General features: G+C 44.7%; 3 protein-coding genes across 3 annotated transcripts in view; all 3 read left to right on the plus strand.

Annotated features, from left to right (window-relative positions):
- On the plus strand, nucleotides 1-22,230 carry LOC116363064 (uncharacterized). The gene is made up of 13 exons (XM_031816987.1): nucleotides 1-674; nucleotides 1,322-1,756; nucleotides 1,961-2,164; nucleotides 11,298-11,450; nucleotides 12,680-12,738; nucleotides 14,724-14,927; nucleotides 19,549-19,631; nucleotides 20,320-20,512; nucleotides 20,603-20,890; nucleotides 21,038-21,156; nucleotides 21,552-21,588; nucleotides 21,837-22,128; nucleotides 22,217-22,230. Exons 4-13 carry the CDS (start codon nucleotides 11,381-11,383, stop codon nucleotides 22,228-22,230), a joined length of 1,359 nt encoding a protein of 452 aa, XP_031672847.1. The 5' UTR covers nucleotides 1-674; nucleotides 1,322-1,756; nucleotides 1,961-2,164; nucleotides 11,298-11,380.
- Nucleotides 13,150-14,717, plus strand: LOC116363063 (serine/threonine-protein phosphatase 6 regulatory ankyrin repeat subunit A-like). The gene is made up of 2 exons (XM_031816986.1): nucleotides 13,150-13,440; nucleotides 14,085-14,717. The coding sequence occupies exons 1-2, from the start codon at nucleotides 13,263-13,265 to the stop codon at nucleotides 14,210-14,212; spliced, it is 306 nt and encodes a 101-aa protein (XP_031672846.1). The 5' UTR covers nucleotides 13,150-13,262; the 3' UTR covers nucleotides 14,213-14,717.
- The window catches only part of LOC116363060 (uncharacterized), a 6,310-nt gene continuing 5,699 nt past the window's right edge, over nucleotides 22,194-22,804 (plus strand). Inside the window, exon 1 of the mRNA XM_031816985.1 lies at nucleotides 22,194-22,530. Within this exon, the coding sequence (XP_031672845.1) occupies nucleotides 22,232-22,530 (299 nt within the window). The 5' untranslated portion in view covers nucleotides 22,194-22,231. The remainder of the gene's footprint in view (nucleotides 22,531-22,804) is intronic.

Genomic DNA, 22,804 nt, shown 5'->3' on the forward strand with positions numbered 1-22,804 from the left:
GGTCTCCATATGACAAATGGCACCCTATTCCCTATTTAGTACACTACGTTTGATCAGATCCTTATAGGCCCTGATCAAAAGTAGTTCACTACATAGGGAATAGGGTGCTATCTGGGATGCAAGCATGGTGTAGATTTTCCACAGGAAGTTGACTGTCCAGACAGACTCACACACCATATTCCGATCTATTCCTGATTAGTGTAAAATACATGCATATTCTACACAGTGATGATGAGGATGATTTCCTTATTTTGCCATTTGAGTTAATCAACCTCAGAGGAGAAGTAGAGTGTTTGTTTCTCAATCCCACGCTTGACAGGAACCTCCGATGTTTATGCTGGGCAGGAGCAAAAATGGGCTCCCGATTGAAAGACTCTGGTCTACTTTAGAGGTCTAGCACTGTATTTCTGTTCAGGTGTACCACTGGTCTACTCTAGGACATTGATTATATTAAGAGTGAATATCTATTCATGCGTACCACAGTCACCACCATGCTATGGAGGTCCTGGTTCAGTCTCTGCTGGATCTAGACGTGAGGGACAGCCAGGGGCGCACCCCTCTGGACCTGGCTGCCTTAAAAAGCCTTGTGGAGTGTGTTGACGTCCTCATCAACCAGGAAGCCTCCATCCTGGTTAAAGACTTCACTCTGAAGAGGACCCCCATCCACGCTGCAGGTAGACATAAGGATATCACATAGAGCTTCTGTAATTAAAAAGTTTTCCTGACCAAGATGGCCATTTGTTTGGTCATGTTGCTAGGACGACTATGTCCACTCTAGGGATGGTATCGTGTGAAAATGCCCACGAGACACTGATCTAAGGTCATTTTTTGTCATGTTCTCCACTAATGATTGAGGATCTAGGGAGGGTAAGCTGATCCTAGATCAGTGCACAGGGGAGACTTCTATCCAGAGCCAGGTACACAGCTAGCAAGTGACAGGCTTCAATGGCCTCAGCCCCAAAATTCTTTATTATCTGCTGTGTTAACATCATGAGGATGTCATCTACCAACACCACTGTTCTTGAAATCTGTCTGTTCATGTGAAGGTTATAGTCGTCCAGCAATCTGCTCATATCCTCTCTGTTGATCCTCCTCTAGCTACCAATGGTCAATCATCTGACATTCTTATATCCTCTTGTTGATCCTCCTCTAGCTACCAATGGTCAATCATCTGACATTCTTATATTCTCTCTGTTTATCCTCCTCTCGCTACCAATGGTCAATCATCTCACATTCTTATATCTTCTCAGTTTTTCCATCTCTAGCTACTGAAGGTCAATCATCTCACATTGTTATATCCTCTCTGTTTATCTTCCTCTAGCAACCAACGGACATTCGGAGTGTTTGCGTTTGCTGATTGGAAATGCTGACATCCAGAGTACAGTGGACATTCAAGACGGAATAGTCACTTGGGTTTTGGATACAATTCCTGAAATAAAGAGATTTTGAAACTGGGGCTGCATCCAAAATGGCAACCTGTACCCTACTTGGTACAGTACTTTAAACCAAAGTCCTATGGGCTCAGGTCAAGAGTAGTGTACCATATAGGGAATAGGTTGCCATTTGGGACTCAGCCTGGTTACTACCAGTTTGTAATATGACCTGTTGTCTTGTGTATCAGAACCCCTCTGATGCTGTCGGTGCTGAGCGGACACAGACTGTGTGTACTCCCTGTTCAACAAGGGAGCAAGCGTAGAAGCCAAAGACAAATGGCACAGAACAGCTCTACACAGAAGGGTTGTGAGGAGAGTTGGCTGTACGCGCTCACACACAGAAAGAGAGGGGGAGGCTTGTTCTGATCTAGGGATGGGGCCATTGAAATACTAGGGATGGCTTTGGTGTGGGATCTAGCATGGAATATAAATTATGCCCAAATATACCTATTATGATTCCTTATTATTTAATTGATTATAAATTATTCAAATCCATTCTTGTCTCCCCTCCCTTCCCTTCCTCCTAGGCGGTGACTTTTCACGAGGAGTGCAGCACAGTGCCAGCTTCCTGGTTCGGGAAGGTAAGGGGCGGAGCCATGTCCACCTGGTGGCGGCGTCCGGACACATCGGGATACTGGGGTGGCTCCTACACACCGCCCAGTCAGTGTGGACCCTCCCCGTCATCACAGACAACCAGGGCTACACGCCACTACACTTGGCCTGCTACAACGGTATGTACTGGACAGAGGGACAGCGAAGTGGGCCAGAGGCCACAAACAAATACACACATAAACATAGCGTGTCTTAAATCACCACAGCCAGCTTCAGGAGGGCACGAACCGAGACAGTCCGCACAGGAACCTTAAGAGTCCCTCAGACAGAGAGAGAGAAGAGGGAGGGATAGGGGGAGGCACAACAGGCCCACACTCATCCTCTCATACCACCAGGTTCCCTTCCAGCAGATACTGCACTTCAGAGGAACTGCTGCTGCTATACCCCATCTTTACCTTTACCCACAAAGGTCCTAAACGGTAGAAAGTGTCCGGCCAACAGACAGACGCACACCTTATGACGGCAATAACCTGTAGTCCAAGGGGATAGTAGCACTTCACTGAGAGCAAAACAGACAGGGACCAAAAGATGTGGAAGAAGCATTTTCAAAACCTGTTTTGACTGTAGAAATTGGGCTGAGTGTTTGTGCTGAGAAAAGACATAAGGAGTGATGTTTCATTTAAGTTTCATGAGAGTGATTGTCATGTTTATCCGCACACTAAGACAGTCAGAACGCACCTAGCCTCTTGTCTGTAATCCATGTGGGAGGAGGGGAAATCATACATTCTGTATGAACAAATATTTTTATAAAATCATTCATGTCTTTTTTTATTCCCACAGGCTCTGTGGGAATAAAAAAATGGTAGCATTTGCTCTGATGAGTAATTGTAAAGATTTAATGCATCCCAAAAGGAACCCTATACTGAATAGTACACTACTGTTGAACAGGGTCCATAGGGTTCTGGTCAAAAGCAGTGCCATTTAGGATGCTGGTATGTGAACAACAGGACTTTTTGATGGGACATATTACATTATTAAACCTACCTGTCCTTTGGCCTCTAGAAAGTAAATGATTCATTAATGTATTCTTTCTTGTGATATTTATGTCATCATTTTGTGCCTTCGTTAGTTACTGAGGGGAGGTTAGGAGAGTAGGGGCACCTGTATGAGCGACGAGAGCTGGTTTTACATGTAAGTATTCACTAATAGGAAACCAAGTCAGTTAGGAGAGAAGACTAGTAGACACCCAGCAGAGTAATTGAAATGCAAGTTGTCAACCGTGATATTAGTTAGCACTGACACCATTAACCCCGATTCTAGCAACATCCTCATATGTACCAACCCCAAACACTCAGTTACACAACCATCAAGTTAAAATGAACTAGAACCCATTCCACATCATGTCAAATCAAAATAACATCAAATGTATTTATATAGCCCTTCGTACATCAGCTGATATCTCAAAGTGCTGTACAGAAACCCAGCCTAAAACCCCAAACAGCAAGCAATGCAGGTGTAGAAGCACGGTGGCTAGGAAAAACTCCCTAGAAAGGCCAAAACCTAGGAAGAAACCTAGAGTGGAACCAGGCTATGTGGGGTGGCCAGTCCTCTTCTGGCTGTGCCGTGTGGAGATTATAACAGAACATGGCCAAGATGTTCATAAATGACCAGCATGGTCAAATAATAATAATCACAGGCAGAACAGTTGAAACTGGAGCAGCAGCACGGCCAGGTGGACTGGGGACAGCAAGGAGTCATCATGCCAGGTAGTCCTGAAGCATGGTCCTAGGGCTCAGGTCCTCCGAGAGAGAGAGAGAAAGAAAGAGAGAAAGAGAAAATTAGAGAGAGCATACTTAAATTCACACAGGACACCGGATAGGACAGGAGAAGTACTCCAGATATAACAAACTGACCCTTGCCCCCCGACACATAAACTACTGCAGCATAAATACTGGAGGCTGAGACAGGAGGGGTCAGGAGACACTGTGGCCCCATCCGATGACACCCCCGGACAGGGCCAAACAGTAAGGATATAACCCCACCCACTTTGCCAAAGCACAGCCCCCACACCACTAGAGGGATATCTTCAACCACCAACTTACCATCCTGAGACAAGGCCCGAGTGTAGCCCACAAAGATCTCCGCCACGGCACAACCCAAGGGAGGGCGCCAACCCAGACAGGAAGATCACATCACCCCTCCTAGGCACGGTATGAAAGAGCCCTAGTAAGCCAGTAACTCAGCCCCTGTTAATAGGGTTAGAGGCAGAGAATCCCAGTGGAAAGAGGGGAGCCGGCCAGGCAGAGACAGCAAGGGCGGTTCGTTGCTCCAGAGCCTTTCCGTTCACCTTCACACTCCTGGGCCAGACTACACTCCATCATATGACCCACTGAAGAGAAGGTTGAGACCGGGTTTGCGTCTCTCACATGGGTAGGCAGACCATTCCATAAAAATGGAGCTCTATAGGAGAAAGCCCTGCCTCCAGCTGTTTGCTTAGAAATTCTAGGGACGATTAGGAGGCCTGCGTCTTGTGACCGTGTAGGTATGTATGGCAGGACCAAATCAGAGAGATAGCAGTAAAACCTTGAAATCAGCCCTTGCCTTGACAGGAGGCCAGTGTAGGGAGGCTAGCACTGGAGTAATATGATATATTTTTGGGGTTCTAGTCAGGATCCTATTTAGCACTAACTGAAGTTTATTTAGTGCTTTATCCGGGTAGCCGGAAAGTAGAGCAGTAGTGCATTGCAGTAGTCTAACCTAGAAGTGACAAAAGCATGGATACATTTTTCGGCATCATTTTTGGACAGAAAGTTAGATTTTTGCAATGTTACGTAGATGGAAAAAAGCTGTCCTTGAAACAGTCTTGATATGTTCTTCAAAAGAGAGATCAGGGTCCAGAGTAACGCCGAGGGCCTTCGCAGTTTTATTTGAGACGACTGTACAGCCATTAAGATTAATTGTCAGATTCAACAGAAGATCTCTTTGTTTCTTGGGACCTAGAACAAGCATCTCTGTTTTGTCCGAGTTTAAAAGTAGAAAGTTTGCAGCCATCCACTTCCTTATGTCTGAAACACATGCTTCTAGCGAGGGCAATTTTGTGGCTTCACCATGTTTCATTGAAATGTTCAGCTGTGTGTCATCTGCATAGCAGTGAAAGTTAACATTATGTTTTCGAATGACATCCCCAAGAGGTAAAATATATAGTGAAATCAATCGTGGTCCTAAAAACGGAACCTTGAGGAACATCGAAATTTACAGTTGATTTGTCAGAGGACAAACAATTCAGAGAGACAAACTGATATCTTTCCGACAGATAAGATCTAAACCAGGCCAGAACTTGTCCGTATGGACCAATTTGGGTTTCCAATCTCTCCAAAAGAATGTGGTGATCGATGGTATCAAAAGCAGCACTAAGGTCTAGGAGCACGAGAACAGATGCAGAGCCCCGGTCTGATGCCATTAAAAGGTCATTTACCACCTTCACAAGTGCAGTCTCAGTGCTATGATGGGGTCTAAAACCAGACTGAAGCATTTCGTATACATTGTTTGTCTTCAGGAAGGCAGTGAGTTGCTGCGCAACAGCCTTTTCTAAAAATGTTGAGAGGAATGGAAGATTCGATATAGGCCGATAGTTTTTTATATTTTCTGGGTCAAGGTTTGGCTTTTTCAAGAGAGGCTTTATTATTGCCACTTTTAGTGAGTTTGGTACACATCCGGTGGATAGAGATCTGTTTATTATGTTCAACATAGGAGGGCCAAGCACAGGAAGCAGCTCTTTCAGTAGTTTAGTTGGAATAGGGTCCAGTATGGATCTTGAAGGTTTAGAGGCCATGATCATTTTCATCGTTGTGTCAAGAGATATAGTACTAAAACACTTGAGTGTCTCTCTTGATCCTAGGTCCTGGCAGAGTTGTGCAGACTCAGGACAAATGAGCTTTGAAGGAATACGCAGATTTAAAGAGGAGTCCGTAATTTGCTTTCTAATAATCATCTTTTCCTCAAAGAGGTTCATGAATTTATTACTGCTGAGGTGAAAGCCATCCTCTCTTGGGGAATGCTGCTTTGTAGTTAGCTTTGCTTTGCGACAGTATCAAAAAGGAATTTCGGATTGTTCTTATTTTCCTCAATTAAGTTGGAAAAATAGGATGATCGAGCAGCAGCAAGGGCTCTTCGATACTGCACGGTACTGTCTTTCCAAGCTAGTCGGAAGACTTCCAGTTTGGTGTGGCGTCATTTCCGTTCCAATTTTCTGGAAGCTTGCTTCAGAGCTCGGGTATTTTCTATATGCCAGGGAGCTAGTTTCTTATGAGAAATGTTTTTAGTTTTTAGGGTTGCAACTGCATCTAGGGTATTGCGCAAGGTTAAATTGAGTTCCTCAGTTAGGTGGTTAACTGATTTTTGTCCTCTGGCGTCCTTGGGTAGACAGAGGGAGTCTGGAAGGACATCAAATAATCTTTGTGTCATCTGTGAATTTATAGCATGACTTTTGATGTTCCTTGGTTGCGGTCTGAGCAGATTATTTGTTGCAATTGCAAATGTAATAAAATGGTGGTCCGATAGTCCAGGATTGTGAGGAAAAACATTAAGATCCACAACATTTATCCCATGGGACAAAACTAGGCCCAGAGTATGACTGTGACAGTGAGTAGGTCCAGAGACATGTTGGACAAAACCCACTGAGTCGATGATGAAAGCCTTTTGGAATGGGTCTGTGGACTTTTCCATGTCAATATTAAAGTCACCAAAAATTTGAAGTAGGCTACATAGATTTCATGACTAGAAGCTCAAAAGATGAAAACGTCTTTTTTGTTTGTTTGTACATTTCAATTTGCTATCGTAAATGTTAGCAACACCTCCGCGGGATGCACGAGGGATATGGTCACTAGTGTAGCCAGGAGGTGAGGCCTCATTTAACACAGTAAATTCATCAGGCTAAAGCCATGTTTCAATCAGGCCAATCACATCAAGATTATGATCAGTTCATTGACTATAATTGCCTTTGAAGTAAGGGATATGACATTAAGTAGCCCTATTTTGAGATGTGAGGTATCATGATCTCTTTCAATAATGACAGGAATGGAGGAGGTCTTTATCCTAGTGAGATTGCTAAGGCGAACACCGCCACGTTTAGTTTTGTCCAACCTAGGTCGAGGCACAGACACGGTCTCAATGGAGATAGCTGAGCTGACTACACTGACTGTGCTAGTGGCAGACTGGCTAACAGCCTGCTGCCTGGCCTGCACCCTATTTCATTGTGGTGCTAGAGGAGTTAGAGCCCTGTCTATGTTGGTAGATAAGATGAGAGCACCCCTCCAGCTAGGATGGAGTCCGTCACTCCTCCGCAGGTCAGGCTTGGTCCTGTTTGTGGGTGAGTCCCAGAAAGAGGGCCAATTATATACAAAATTCTATCTTTTGGGAGGGGCAGAAACCAGTTTTCATCCAGCGATTGAGTTGTGAGACTCTGCTGTAGAGCTCATCACTCCCCCTAACTGGGAGGGGGCCAGAGACAATTACTCAATGCCGACACATCTTTCTAGCTGATTTACACGCTGAAGCTATGTTGCGCTTGGTGATCTCTGACTGTTTCATCCTAATATCGTTGGTGCCGACGTGGATAACAATATCTCTATACTCGCCAGTTTGAGCTTTAGCCAGCACCATCTTCAGATTAGCCTTAACGTCGGTTGCCCTGCCGCCTGGTAAACAGTGTATGATCGCTGGATGATTCGTTTTAAGTCTAATACTGCGGGTAATGGAGTCGCCAATGACGAGAGTTTTCAATTTGTCAGAGCTAATGGTGGGAAGCTTCGGCGTCTCAGACCCCGTAACGGGAGGAGTAGAGACAAGAGAAGGCTCGGCCTCTGACTCCGACTCGTTGCTTAATGGGGAAAACCGGTTGAAAGTTTGTCGGCTGAATGAGCGACACCGGTTGAGCATTCCTACAGCATTACCCTCCAGAAACCGTGAGAAAGTTGTCCGGCTGCGGGGACCGTGCGAGGGGATTTATACTAACGTTACTATCTGTACTTACTGGTGGCACAGACGCTGTTTCATCCTTTCCTACACAGAAATTACCCTTGCCTAACGATTGCGTCTGAAGCTGGGCTTGTAGCACAGTTGTATCCTCACCGTAAGGCGATCGTTCTCCTGTATGAGTACAGCGACTGCAATTAGAAGGCATCATGTTAATGTTACTTAGCTTCGGCTGTTGGAGGTCCTGACGAACCATGTCCAGATAAAGCGTCCGGAGTATGAGGATTCTGTGTTATGCACTATAGCCCGTTACCATATGTGATTTAATATTATCTGCTGTTGGCTTGTGTGGATGTATGTATGTGTTATGCAACATAGCTGACTTGAACCCTTGTTAACAGTTTCAGGGCCATGGGCCTTTCTCATGATGGAAAAATACATAACATGAAGGCCGGACCTGTGCAATGAGTTGGGGGGGGCACATTCAGAACGTAGTGTTGCGAGAACAGTCTTGTTAGATAACAGGAGCCAGGTGCCTGATAACTGCATATCTACACAGCTACAACGACTGACCGCTGAAGCGCTTAGAGGGCTGGGACCAGCCTCTGCGCCAACAATCAACGATTGGGCGTGGTTTAGACTCACCCAGCCTAGTCTCTACTCTGACAGGCCGGCTCGGAAGCAGGAACTACTTCTGTCAGAGTATATTAAATATCTTTGTCAGGAACAAGTCAGTTCTGTTTTGCCCTGCGAGGTGGGACAGAGAGCCCGTATATACGAAAATTGCATTTACCACTTACTGCTTAGCTAATAAAAAATACATAGCATACGTCGGTGCCTCATTTTTATATTTTTCCTGATACCAGATTCGAATTGACGCAACCCTGACACGAGGGGAAAAACCAAAAATATAAACGGTAATTATAAAGTAAAAACCGTAAAGTTGTCATGTAGCAAAGTAGGCAACAAAACACACAGCAACACGTAAACAAGTCTGCAAGTTGTGACCGGAAATGGCGTCAAAATGCTGTTTGAGGTATCATGTGATGCTACTAGCATAAATGGACCAACACTGAGCAAATGTAGCTTAAGTCAAATGGTAATTTAAAACACAGGGGTCAGAGTAATACTGCTGGCGCATGGATATAATGCAAAATAAATGTTGCCATCACCCCAGTTACTCAAGTCAGGTCATAGACCTCAGCTCCAAGTAGGAACCACCAAAACAATACAGAGGACACAAGTATTACAGTTAATGTTTATTTGAGCCAAAACAAGCAAATGCAGTTACACACTGGACTAGAGTACCCGTTAACTATTGCATGTCCCACGTCAGATATCCATGGCGTCGTCGCCGGACGGGCCGGTGGCAGCTTCAGAGGTTGCGTCGTCGCCGGACGGGCCGGTGGCAGCTTCAGAGGTGGCGTCGTCGCCGGACGGGCCGGTGGCAGCTTCAGAGGTGGCGTCGTCGCCGACGGGCCGGTGGCAGCTTCAGAGGTGGCGTCGTCGCCAGGACGGGCCGGTGGCAGCTTCAGAGGTGGCGTCGTCGCCAGAGGACGGGCCGGTGGCAGCTTCAGAGGTGGCGTCGTCGCCGGACGGGCCGGTGGCAGCTTCAGAGGTGGCGTCGTCGCCGGACGGGCCGGTGGCAGCTTCAGAGGTGGCGTCGTCGCCGGACGGGCCGGTGGCAGCTTCAGAGGTGGCGTCGTCGCCGGACGGGCCGGTGGCAGCTTCAGAGGTGGCGTCGTCGCCGGACGGGCCGGTGGCAGCTTCAGAGGTGGCGTCGTCGCCGGACGGGCCGGTGGCAGCTTCAGAGGTGGCGTCGTCGCCGGACGGGCCGGTGGCAGCTTCAGAGGTGGCGTCGTCGCCGGACGGGCCGGTGGCAGCTTCAGAGGTGGCGTCGTCGCCGGACGGGCCGGTGGCAGCTTTCAGAGGTGGCGTCGTCAGAGGACGGGCCGGTGGCAGCTTCAGAGGTGGCGTCGTCAGAGGACGGGCCGGTGGCAGCTTCAGAGGTGGCGTCGTCAGAGGACATGTGCCTCAGCTTCTCCTCAGAGGACAGGGCATCATTTGCCGGAGAACTACCATGGTTTGGAGAAGCTTGGGATTCTACTTCATTGGTCTCTAAATACTCTTGAGAAAAAACAAAAGGAACAGTTGGGTATTCTACAGCAACACATCTGTTCTACACGGTCTAGGCCAAATTGCTAATCGAATTTTGAGCAACATGAAGCCAACAGTTTTCAAAGTATATGTTTCAGGCCGTACCTTCTCTGGTTTGTTTCGCGTCAGACCCTATGGATCGGAGCAAGGCCAGGGCATGCACAATGGAGACGTCATTTGATGACAGCTCTGAAAAATTTAGGTTTAGGTACACAAGCAAAAGGTTTGACAACATTATTTAGACTGAGTTACTCTATGCTGTTGAATGAGTGTCAAACACAGCAGCACCATAGACAGTGACAAAGAACATAGCTAGAAGGGTTGTGGAAAGAAACACTTACCTCCAAGTCTCCTCTGCAGAGAGACTTGATCTTGCTTCTGGGACTTTCCAACAGGGTAACAAGAAACTGAGGAGAAAGTGTTGACAGAAGTTGAGTTCACACAAAATAGCTACATATATTAATAGCAGTGAAGAATAAAAGATGACCAACGCGGAAGATACAGACAGTCAAATATTAATACCCAACTTATAAAGTTAAGCATATTTACCAAACAAATCCCTTAAACATTAGTGAACCAACCTTTGACAACCCCCACAGTCATCACAACGAGCAGCAATTCTCTCACACCTCCCATGATCATGAAAATAGTCTGTGTTATCAACAGGTAATGTCTTCCCATGGCCTGTATGAGGCTTATATAGGCCACTAATGACCGTTTACCTGACAAACATGGCTTAACGATCAATTAACAAGCTTGATTGAGTTGTTACGTTCAGATAGAAATAGACCATGTAGAACACATGTTGATTCTTATCAAGTTGGTGGGCAGGCAATCTTTTCTACTCCATATATTGCATTTATATCTGTAATGATTAACCCTAATGGTCTCAGATCAGCAGTAGAAAGAAGTAGGCCTAATTATTTTAGGTGTAATCTTCAAAGATATTAGGGGGAAATAAACACTGTACCCAAATCCACGTTTTACAATGCTCCTGGGAAATGGGTAGGCCTCCACCTATAGTCCTTCACAGTTTTACAGCTGTGATATATTTATTTATTTACATAGATCACATACATAAATAAATATGATAGCTGTAGGTAGCGTTGAGATAAAATTCCCATATTCTATTGCTACTAACATAAATCCTAATATATCATGTTTTCCTCATTTGCTCTGTAGGAGGTTCGTCATATGAAGGACATTCAAGTGGATGTGACCCCTAACCTGCAATAGGGGCTCAGTGAGGTGACAGACATCCTGTAATGGATCTCCAGCTAGTGTCTGAGGACCTGGAGAAGGCTGTGTCTACAGCTGTGGGGCAGGACAAGCATGGTAACCTAACCTCACTGTATGAAGGATTTTATTGTTATGGATAGTCATCTCCAATCTGTTCAAATATCACTGTTGTTGATAACACACATTACCAAAATGATTCACACTTGTCTTCCTATTTCCACATAATCTGTCATGGTTCCCCACCCCAACAGGGCATAAAACCAACCTCTCTTTATTGCTACTGCTAATACACCCAAATCCAACAGCGTTCGAGTATCTTATTGCTTTTCTTCTAACCCTGAATGGCAACATTTTATCCTAGTACACAAGCATGTCACTTTATCCATCCACACCCACTCTACTGCCGCATGGCCACTGCGGCTGAGACTTTCACCCTCTCGTTACAGGTATAGCAGGTAACCAACCCCACCCGGGTCTTACCCCCTAGGACTTACCCTTTGCAGGTACCTGCCTGCTCGGGCTTACCTTCTGGGACTCAACCTATTCCGGGACTCGACCGGTCGTAATACAATGGGACTACTGAATAAGCTCAGGCTTTCTAGGTTCGTACCCTATAATTGGTTCAGCCTACGACTCTCATCTCCCCAAGATGCCAGAATTAGTGATAACGGGTGTAGGAACTGTGCCTACCTTGTTTCTGTTTCACTGATTCGGAATCTCTAGTTCGACTGCAAATCGCGGTGAACCCTGCTCGCAGTGCCAACTGTTAGGTTCTAATTCTCAGAGTAAAAACTCGACGGACACTATGAATGCTTGAACCAAGTTTATTCTTCCCAGAGGGTCAAGACAGCTGCATTAGACAAAAAACATATTCACACAAGCACTGATATTTAATCCTCTCTCCTATGCTGAGTCTCCTCCTACACATCTAAACAGTCAATGCATCTCTGTTGCTAGACAGAACCTTAGTGATATCTGTTCTTCCTCACTTCATCTGACCTGACCGCTACCCCAAAGTGCTCACTCCTCCCCAACTCAAGGCTGACATGGTGATTGGTACCAGACTGTGTCTCTTCTCATCCCAGAGGATCCCACCCATAGGATGCCTGATGGCTAACAAAAACATATCCTGACATAATGTAAACGTTATACATTAAGCTCTCTCCCTCAGTGACATGAATTCGTAGATTTCATATTCTCAGAACCCAACAGTAGGTTTTAAGGTGTGGCTGCATGTTTGTCGTGGACGCATCGTCACTCTTGATGTTCTTTTTCCAAGTCTGAACTGGCCGTTCTTCTCTTTCCTCGACTAATTGAAACCTCAGGGACAGACATCCTGAACGAATCTGATGTCAGAGCTCCCATCAGCCCTCTACACCTCGCTGTGAGTAAAGCCTACCTGCTCCTGTAGTGGTCTCCATATGACAAATGGCACCCTATTCCCTATTTAGTACACTACGTTTGATCAGATCCTTATAGGCCCTGATCAAAAGTAGTTCACTACATAGGGAATAGGGTGCTATCTGGGATGCAAGCATGGTGTAGATTTTCCACAGGAAGTTGACTGTCCAGACAGACTCACACACCATATTCCGATCTATTCCTGATTAGTGTAAAATACATGCATATTCTACACAGTGATGATGAGGATGATTTCCTTATTTTGCCATTTGAGTTAATCAACCTCAGAGGAGAAGTAGAGTGTTTGTTTCTCAATCCCACGCTTGGCAGGAACCTCCGATGTTTATGCTGGGCAGGAGCAAAAATGGGCTCCCGATTGAAAGACTCTGGTCTACTTTAGAGGTCTAGCACTGTATTTCTGTTCAGGTGTACCACTGGTCTACTCTAGGACATTGATTATATTAAGAGTGAATATCTATTCATGCGTACCACAGTCACCACCATGCTATGGAGGTCCTGGTTCAGTCTCTGCTGGATCTAGACGTGAGGGACAGCCAGGGGCGCACCCCTCTGGACCTGGCTGCCTTAAAAAGCCTTGTGGAGTGTGTTGACGTCCTCATCAACCAGGAAGCCTCCATCCTGGTTAAAGACTTCACTCTGAAGAGGACCCCCATCCACGCTGCAGGTAGACATAAGGATATCACATAGAGCTTCTGTAATTAAAAAGTTTTCCTGACCAAGATGGCCATTTGTTTGGTCATGTTGCTAGGACGACTATGTCCACTCTAGGGATGGTATCGTGTGAAAATGCCCACGAGACACTGATCTAAGGTCATTTTTTGTCATGTTCTCCACTAATGATTGAGGATCTAGGGAGGGTAAGCTGATCCTAGATCAGTGCACAGGGGAGACTTCTATCCAGAGCCAGGTACACAGCTAGCAAGTGACAGGCTTCAATGGCCTCAGCCCCAAAATTCTTTATTATCTGCTGTGTTAACATCATGAGGATGTCATCTACCAACACCACTGTTCTTGAAATCTGTCTGTTCATGTGAAGGTTATAGTCGTCCAGCAATCTGCTCATATCCTCTCTGTTGATCCTCCTCTAGCTACCAATGGTCAATCATCTGACATTCTTATATCCTCTTGTTGATCCTCCTCTAGCTACCAATGGTCAATCAGACATTCTTATATTCTCTCTGTTTATCCTCCTCTCGCTACCAATGGTCAATCATCTCACATTCTTATATCTTCTCAGTTTTTCCATCTCTAGCTACTGAAGGTCAATCATCTCACATTGTTATATCCTCTCTGTTTATCTTCCTCTAGCAACCAACGGACATTCGGAGTGTTTGCGTTTGCTGATTGGAAATGCTGACATCCAGAGTACAGTGGACATTCAAGACGGAATAGTCACTTGGGTTTTGGATACAATTCCTGAAATAAAGAGATTTTGAAACTGGGGCTGCATCCAAAATGGCAACCTGTACCCTACTTGGTACAGTACTTTAAACCAAAGTCCTATGGGCTCAGGTCAAGAGTAGTGTACCATATAGGGAATAGGTTGCCATTTGGGACTCAGCCTGGTTACTACCAGTTTGTAATATGACCTGTTGTCTTGTGTATCAGAACCCCTCTGATGCTGTCGGTGCTGAGCGGACACAGACTGTGTGTACTCCCTGTTCAACAAGGGAGCAAGCGTAGAAGCCAAAGACAAATGGCACAGAACAGCTCTACACAGAAGGGTTGTGAGGAGAGTTGGCTGTACGCGCTCACACACAGAAAGAGAGGGGGAGGCTTGTTCTGATCTAGGGATGGGGCCATTGAAATACTAGGGATGGCTTTGGTGTGGGATCTAGCATGGAATATAAATTATGCCCAAATATACCTATTATGATTCCTTATTATTTAATTGATTATAAATTATTCAAATCCATTCTTGTCTCCCCTCCCTTCCCTTCCTCCTAGGCGGTGACTTTTCACGAGGAGTGCAGCACAGTGCCAGCTTCCTGGTTCGGGAAGGTAAGGGGCGGAGCCATGTCCACCTGGTGGCGGCGTCCGGACACATCGGGATACTGGGGTGGCTCCTACACACCGCCCAGTCAGTGTGGACCCTCCCCGTCATCACAGACAACCAGGGCTACACGCCACTACACTTGGCCTGCTACAACGGTATGTACTGGACAGAGGGACAGCGAAGTGGGCCAGAGGCCACAAACAAATACACACATAAACATAGCGTGTCTTAAATCACCACAGTCAGCTTCAGGAGGGCACGAACCGAGACAGTCCGCACAGGAACCTTAAGAGTCCCTCAGACAGAGAGAGAGAAGAGGGAGGGATAGGGGGAGGCACAACAGGCCCACACTCATCCTCTCATACCACCAGGTTCCCTTCCAGCAGATACTGCACTTCAGAGGAACTGCTGCTGCTATACCCCATCTTTACCTTTACCCACAAAGGTCCTAAACGGTAGAAAGTGTCCGGCCAACAGACAGACGCACACCTTATGACGGCAATAACCTGTAGTCCAAGGGGATAGTAGCACTTCACTGAGAGCAAAACAGACAGGGACCAAAAGATGTGGAAGAAGCATTTTCAAAACCTGTTTTGACTGTAGAAATTGGGCTGAGTGTTTGTGCTGAGAAAAGACATAAGGAGTGATGTTTCATTTAAGTTTCATGAGAGTGATTGTCATGTTTATCCGCACACTAAGACAGTCAGAACGCACCTAGCCTCTTGTCTGTAATCCATGTGGGAGGAGGGGAAATCATACATTTTGTATGAACAAATATTTTTATAAAATCATTCATGTCTTAAGCTCTGTGGGAATAAAAAAATGGTAGCATTTGCTCTGATGAGTAATTGTAAAGATTTAATGCATCCCAAAAGGAACCCTATACTGAATAGTACACTACTGTTGAACAGGGTCCATAGGGTTCTGGTCAAAAGCAGTGCCATTTAGGATGCTGGTATGTGAACAACAGGACTTTTTGATGGGACATATTACATTATTAAACCTACCTGTCCTTTGGCCTCTAGAAAGTAAATGATTAATTAATGTATTCTTTCTTGTGATATTTATGTCATCATTTTGTGCCTTCGTTAGTTACTGAGGGGAGGTTAGGAGAGTAGGGGCACCTGTATGAGCGACAACAATGATGCACACTAAGTACTACAATGTTTGTGAAAAGCACTGATACTATCCCGAGGCATGTGAGGTGGAAAACATGTCTCCCTTGGAGAGGAGAAACACTGTACACCAATGGTAGGACAACAGCATTTAGATTTTCTTCTGTTGGAAAATAAATATCTATATTATCTGTCTTTGGTCTTATAATCAATGTTTTTTAACAGGTTTTGCTTGCTTTAACTTTAAAATGAAACCTCTCAATCATTGTATGTGATTGAATGTTCATATCCCCGTTTTTGTCTCTTTTTGAAAATCATTTTAACTGGAAATATGTGCAATACATTTGCTATGTTCACCAAATCAGCAACAAGAGATGATCTTTCTTTTAAACGGATGAAACTAGCATGTACATATGAAATGGTGACTGAATTCGAAACTCCCATGAATTCTTTCAGTATCTGAAGTTTGCTGTATATTTTATGAGTAATAAATGTTATTTAATGATGAACTCTGGGTTATCGGTGTGGGTTATATATTTTATTTTATTTTGCATTGCGTCCACAACATTACATTTTTAAGGGCAATAGTAGCCTACATTTGTGAACAACTCGCAGGATTTCCATGCGTGAGCTTTCAACCGCTCAGGGCGTTGCATCAGCACGAGATCGGAAGTGCGTCAAATCTGTACAGCATTGTTACGTCATCACTGATAAATGTTGAAACTGATGAGAAACCGCGGGAGCAGTTCAGTCTGATTCTCGCTAGTGCTGGAGGAGCGTTCATTTTGGCAAGGAAATGTGCTGATTTTGCAAGGACGTGGAGAAGAAAGAGTTCAAGGTATGCATGTTATTTAAGCAATAAGGCCCAAGCGGTTGTGGTATATGGTCAATATACCACGGCTAAGGGCTGTTCTTACAACCCGAAGTGCTAGGACACAGCCCTTAGCCATGGTATATTTATTTGATTTATTTCACCTTTATTTAACCAGGTAGGCTAGTTGAGAACAAGTTCTCATTTGCAACTGCGACCTGGCCAAGATAAAGCATAGCAGTGTGAACAGACAGAGTTACACATGGAGTAAACAATTAACAAGTCAATAACACAGTAGGAAAAAAAGTCTATATACATTGTGTGCAAAAGGCATGATGAGGTAGGCGAATAATTACAATTTTGCAGATTAACACTGAAGTGATAAATAAATGATCAGATGGTCATGTACAGGTAGAGATATTGGTGTGCAAAAGAGCATAAAATAAAATAAATATAAACAGTATGGGGATGAGGTAGGTAAACTTGGGTGGGCTATTTACCGATAGACTATGTACATCTGCAGCGATCGGTTAGCTGCTCAGATAGCAGATTTTTGAAGTTGGTGAGGGAAATAAAAGTCTCCAACTTCAGCAATGTTTGCAATTCGTTCCAGTCACAGGCAGCAGAGAACTGGAACGAAAGGCGGCAAAATGAGGTGTTGGCTTTAGGGATGATCAGTGAGATACACCTGCTGGAGAGCGTGCTACGGGTGGGTGTTGCCATCGTGACCAGTGAACTGAGATAAGGCGGAGCTTTACCTAGCATGGACTTGTAGATGACCTGGAGTCAGTGGGTCTGGCGACGTATATTGGCCATATATCACGAATCCCCGAGGTGCCTTATTGCTATTATAATCTGGTTACCAACCTAATTAGAGCAGTAAAAAATACATGTTTTGTCATACCCATGGTATACAGTCTGATATACCACGGCTTTCAGCCAATCAGCATTCAGGTCTCAATCCAACCAGTTTATAATTATTTTGAAATCCCCATTTATATTAATTACTGTGGATTAAATATTGTTAAATAAATGAAATGATGTGCTATTCATTCTGTAATATCAAACTACAAATTCTATGGCCGGGGAGTCATGAGAGTTGGCTAAAGGTACAGTAGAATCTGTTGTGGGTCAAATGGGGGTCTAGGGTCAAAGGCTATGACACCACCTTCACATGTACGTCCTAAATGGCACCCTATTCCCTATGTAGGCTAGTGCACTACTTTTAACTAAGATCCATACACTGGTTGGCTGGTCTTGAAAAACATGCGTGCGCTCATCAATGGCCGGAATGCGTGTATCTTGTTATGACTCAACCTCAGCTAGCAAGTGCTCATTATGCAAATGTATTTGTTTGCAATGAACATTTAGAGACTAAATATAGTTTACATGTTGTCAACGTTCTAAGCGAACCCTGTCTATTTACTTTGTCTATTTTACCCAGTTAGTTACATGCCAGTTTTGTTGCTAAACAACCAACCCGTCTTTTTAGCCCCACGGTGGAGGTGTCATAATACCCATAAAACCTTGCGGTCAAACAGGGAGGGAAATGGTTCCAATCGTTTTTCCCCCATTCATTTTTCCCATAGGCAATTTCAGAAACACATCAAATAAGGGTTGTGTTTCATGTAGGCTTACCCTGGTGTGCCATTTTTAGAACCATGTAAATCTCTCACGGACAAGGTGACTTTTAGCAATACATTTGGCTCTATTTACTCTCAGATTCGAAATTTGTAATTAGCATCAAAGTAGACATGCAAAACTACAAATCCCTGCAAGCTCCTAAACGTCATTTCTAGCTGACACCTTTGCTAACAGGTTTTGTGTCAATTTAAAACTTGCACTAAACATTTCACAGAATTGGCCATTTAAAGAAATGTAGCCAATTTATTAATTACTACATTTAGCTAACATTAGATAGTTAATCAAGAGATTCTTACCTTTGCCTCGATCAGCATGATCATCGTGGCATTTGTAGTTCTTTATGATAGCCACATTAGCAGATAATTAGCATTTCATTTTTGGGGGGTAAATACAGGCGAATATATTGATAAAAGTCACCTTGTCCTAGAGAGATGTACAGTTATCAAAATGTCACACCAGGGTAAGCCTACCTGAAACACAGCCCTTATTTTAAGTGTTTCTAAAATCCACTATGGGAAAAGTCCCTGTTTGACTACTATGTTTTATGGGGATGTTTTATGGGGATTATGACTCATTCCTGTGGCACTCTATAGGGCTCCGGCCAAAATAAGTGCATTATATTGGAAATAGGGTGCTATTTCGGACACAAGCATAGATATGATGCATTATGATGTGACCATAGAAATAGAATCACTAGAAAGGATAGAGTCTCTGATCACGGCAATTTGACTGGTAAACTGAACTGTACACCTGACATGATGTTCTGATGATTCTATTTCTATGCATATGATGCATTATGATGTGACAATTGGAGTGTTGGGTTAATGGTGCTTTCAAGGCAAGTGATCTTGGTCAAATCATGACTTCCGTGATCTTTAGGTCGGAAATTTGGAGCTCTAAAGAGTTGCCAGAGTTTTTGTCATTTTTTTGTTATATCCAATTGGTAGTTACGATCTAGTCTCATCGCTGCAACTTCTCAAAGGTCGAGTCAGGAGTCCTCCGAAACATGACCCGCCAAGCCGTGCTGCTTCTGACTTGGAAATCCAAGTTGGATGACTGTTGAAAACAATTTCTCCATGTCTGAGTTTTTTTTTCTTTTTCGGTTGTCTTGAACACTCTGAAGTCGGAAGTCCGTTGTTTTCAACACGGCCAAAGGCGACACAGTAGGTGACATCTAAACATGACTTTGTGCTTGCTGTCTTTCAGGAGTCAGAGGTCAGTGGGAATGACCTCACCCTCATAGACCTGGGTGACCCCATCATTGACGGTGATGTTATGAAGGAAGACAGGTAAGTGATTTACACTAATGACACATTTGTGACTGGTTACAGGATCACATAGGCCTACAGATACAGATTATGTAGTAGGTCAAAGGTCACCGCCTACGGAGAGGTAGGCCCAGAGCCATGTATTTAGAGAGATGGGACATCTATCTGCATTATGTTCCTTTCTAGGGAGTTTTTCCTAGCCACCGTGCTTCTACACCTGCATTGCTTGCTGTTTGGGGTTTTAGGCTGGGTTTCTGTACAGCACTTTGACATATCAGCTGATGTACGAAGGGCTATATAAATAAATTTGATTTGATTATGTTGCATTTACATCAAAATGTATACATTACATGACACAGTATAATCAAAGATATCCATATGAGCGCTGGCTCCCCATGCGCAATATTGACATTTTAAACACTAATATGTACCTGAACATCTATTTTATAATTGACTTATAATGAAAGGGTAAATGAAAGGCTCAAAGGCGCTAACATGGAGTCCTTTCTAAAAGTTTGCCAAATTCTCTAAATATATAACTCTGGATAGGCCGAGTCATCTCAGAGTATTGGAACCATAGAATTCCAGTGATTCTATCCTAATTCTAGAAGGATTCATTCTACTTCTATGATTCTACTTCTATAATTGGAACACATCCTCACACTCACATTATAGTGACCTTAGAGAGATTCCTTTTTCTGTATCACAGAGAGGTTGAGAGACAGACCAAGTTGGAAGAGGCTGTTCTAGAGACAGATATCCCAACTCTGTCACTAGAGGCTGATGGAGAGATTGAGATGCAGGAGGCTGATCTGAAGACAGATGGCACATCTCAGTCACAGGAGGTTGAAGGAGAGAGTGAGTTGGACGAGGCCATTGTCATCCCATCTCAGTCACAGGAGGTATGATGTTTTGTGCTTTAATGACGCATTGAAGATTAAAATGACAAATTAATTGACCAAGCTTGAGCTAGTAAAGGTCTTCTAATCCAGGAGGCCAAAGGAGAGAGTGAGTTGAATCAGGTTGATCTGAAGACATCCACATCAACTCTGACACTGGAGGTCGAAGGAGAGAGTGAGTTGAATCAGGTTGATCTGAAGACATCCACATTAACTCTGACACTGGAGGTCGAAGGAGAGAGTGATTTGAATCAGGTTGATCTGAAGACATCCACATCAACTCTGACACTGGAGGTCGAAGGAGAGAGTGTGATGCAGGAGAGTGATGATGTAGAAACAGCCGGGCCATCTCAATCCCAGGAGACTGAACGAGTGGCAAAGGTAAATGCTTCCAGATAACAGTGTGTGTGTGTGTACATGTCTGTTTGTACACGCAGACAGTAGTTCGTAAACAGACACTGCGTTAACAGTGCTATGGCGAATTTGATTGAATTCCAGCCTAAGTCTGCTTTCTGTTGTCCCCATCAGGCTGCAGTGGTGACCTTCACTACCATGACCCGCAAGGCTGCAGCCTCCCAGACCAGCCTCAGCAGGGGAAAGAGAAGCTACCCAGACCTACACACCTTTGTGCAGGACATGAAGGATGGGTAAGTTGTCTTTGGTTCCCCGTGCATCCCCTAGATATGTTCCCTATTAGAGCCTTGGTCAACAATAGTTCCGTATTTAAGGAATATGGGCCATTTGCGACGTACCCATAGGGACAATCTCAATTGCATTCTCCTAGAGTTCTCTCTTCCCGCCTCCTTCTCAAAACCCATTGGATGAGAAAGCCCTCCCTTTTGTCCATCTCGTCCAATGGGTTTTGAGAAGGAGGTAAGGTGTCTCGTCTCGGGCAAATACAAGGGACTCAACTGACCAACTGACCAATCAGGGATGTTTGGATGTGGCCTACTTCCGTAGAGGTCCATCCATAACGTAATCTAAGAGAATAGAGGTAATATCATGTAGTTTATTTGTGTACCTTTTTTTATTTACTTTTCAGCCATTGGAATCTGCTGAGTGAGAATATGCGTTCCGGGGTGAGTTATAGTCACTTCTAAAGTAGTTCATGTTGGTAAGATGGACCAAACATTCCAAACTCTTATTGGTGGAAATCGTGCAGGACCTTTAATTCAGAGGAATTCCAAACTTTTTCACTCAGGCCCCCCTTTCCAGCATTGTGGAACATCCTGAACCACTGCTTTAATTGACTAGCTTGAGTAAACACATGGTGCAGCAGTGCAGCTCTGTTAACAAACTAACTCTGTATGGTCTTTTAACATTTCAGATGAGCAGAGATGAGTTTAGTGCTAGGTGCATGGATATTACAAATTGGGTAATGGAGTCTACATCCACTGTGGTCGTTCCCGCCCTTGACCTCACCATGCAGATCAGGCTCTCTGATTCGTCAAGCTCTTCTGGATCAGGAAGCAATGTGGCTAGAGAAGTGACCTCTCTTGGCCGCAGCGTCAGATTCAGCTTTCGTGGTGGACCCAGTAGACGCACCAGTTCAAGAACTACTTGCAGCACACAAACTCCCACGCCTAGTTTAGTGCTAGGTGCATGGATATTACAAATTGGTGGACATGGATATTACAAATTGGTGGACAGACATGTACACACACACACACTGTTATCTGGAAGCATTTACCTTTGCCACTCGTTCAGTCTCCTGGGATTGAGATGGCCCGGCTGTTTCTACATCATCACTCTCCTGCATCACACTCTCTCCTTCGACCTCCAGTTACAAATTGGGTAATGGAGTCTACATCCACTGTGGTCGTTCCCGCCCTTGACCTCACCATGCAGATCAGGCTCTCTGATTCGTCAAGCTCTTCTGGATCAGGAAGCAATGTGGCTAGAGAAGTGACCTCTCTTGGCCGCAGCGTCAGATTCAGCTTTCGTGGTGGACCCAGTAGACGCACCAGTTCAAGAACTACTTGCAGCACACAAACTCCCACGCCTTTCCCCTACTCTCACAGGTACCTACCCCTATCCCCTCCTCTCACAGGTACCTACCCCCTCCTCTCATAGGTACTTACCACTATCCCCTCCTCTCACAGGTACCTACCCCTATCCCCTCCTCTCACAGGTACCTACCCCTATCCCCTCCTCTCATAGGTACTTACCACTATCCCCTCCTCTCACAGGTACTTATCCCTATCCCCTCCTCTCATAGGTACTTACCACTATCCCCTCCTCTCATAGGTACTTACCACTATCCCCTCCTCTCACAGGTCCTTACCCCTATCCCCT

Source organism: Oncorhynchus kisutch, unplaced genomic scaffold (genome assembly GCF_002021735.2).
Source record: "Oncorhynchus kisutch isolate 150728-3 unplaced genomic scaffold, Okis_V2 scaffold908, whole genome shotgun sequence".
Taxonomy (NCBI): Eukaryota; Metazoa; Chordata; class Actinopteri; order Salmoniformes; family Salmonidae; genus Oncorhynchus; species Oncorhynchus kisutch.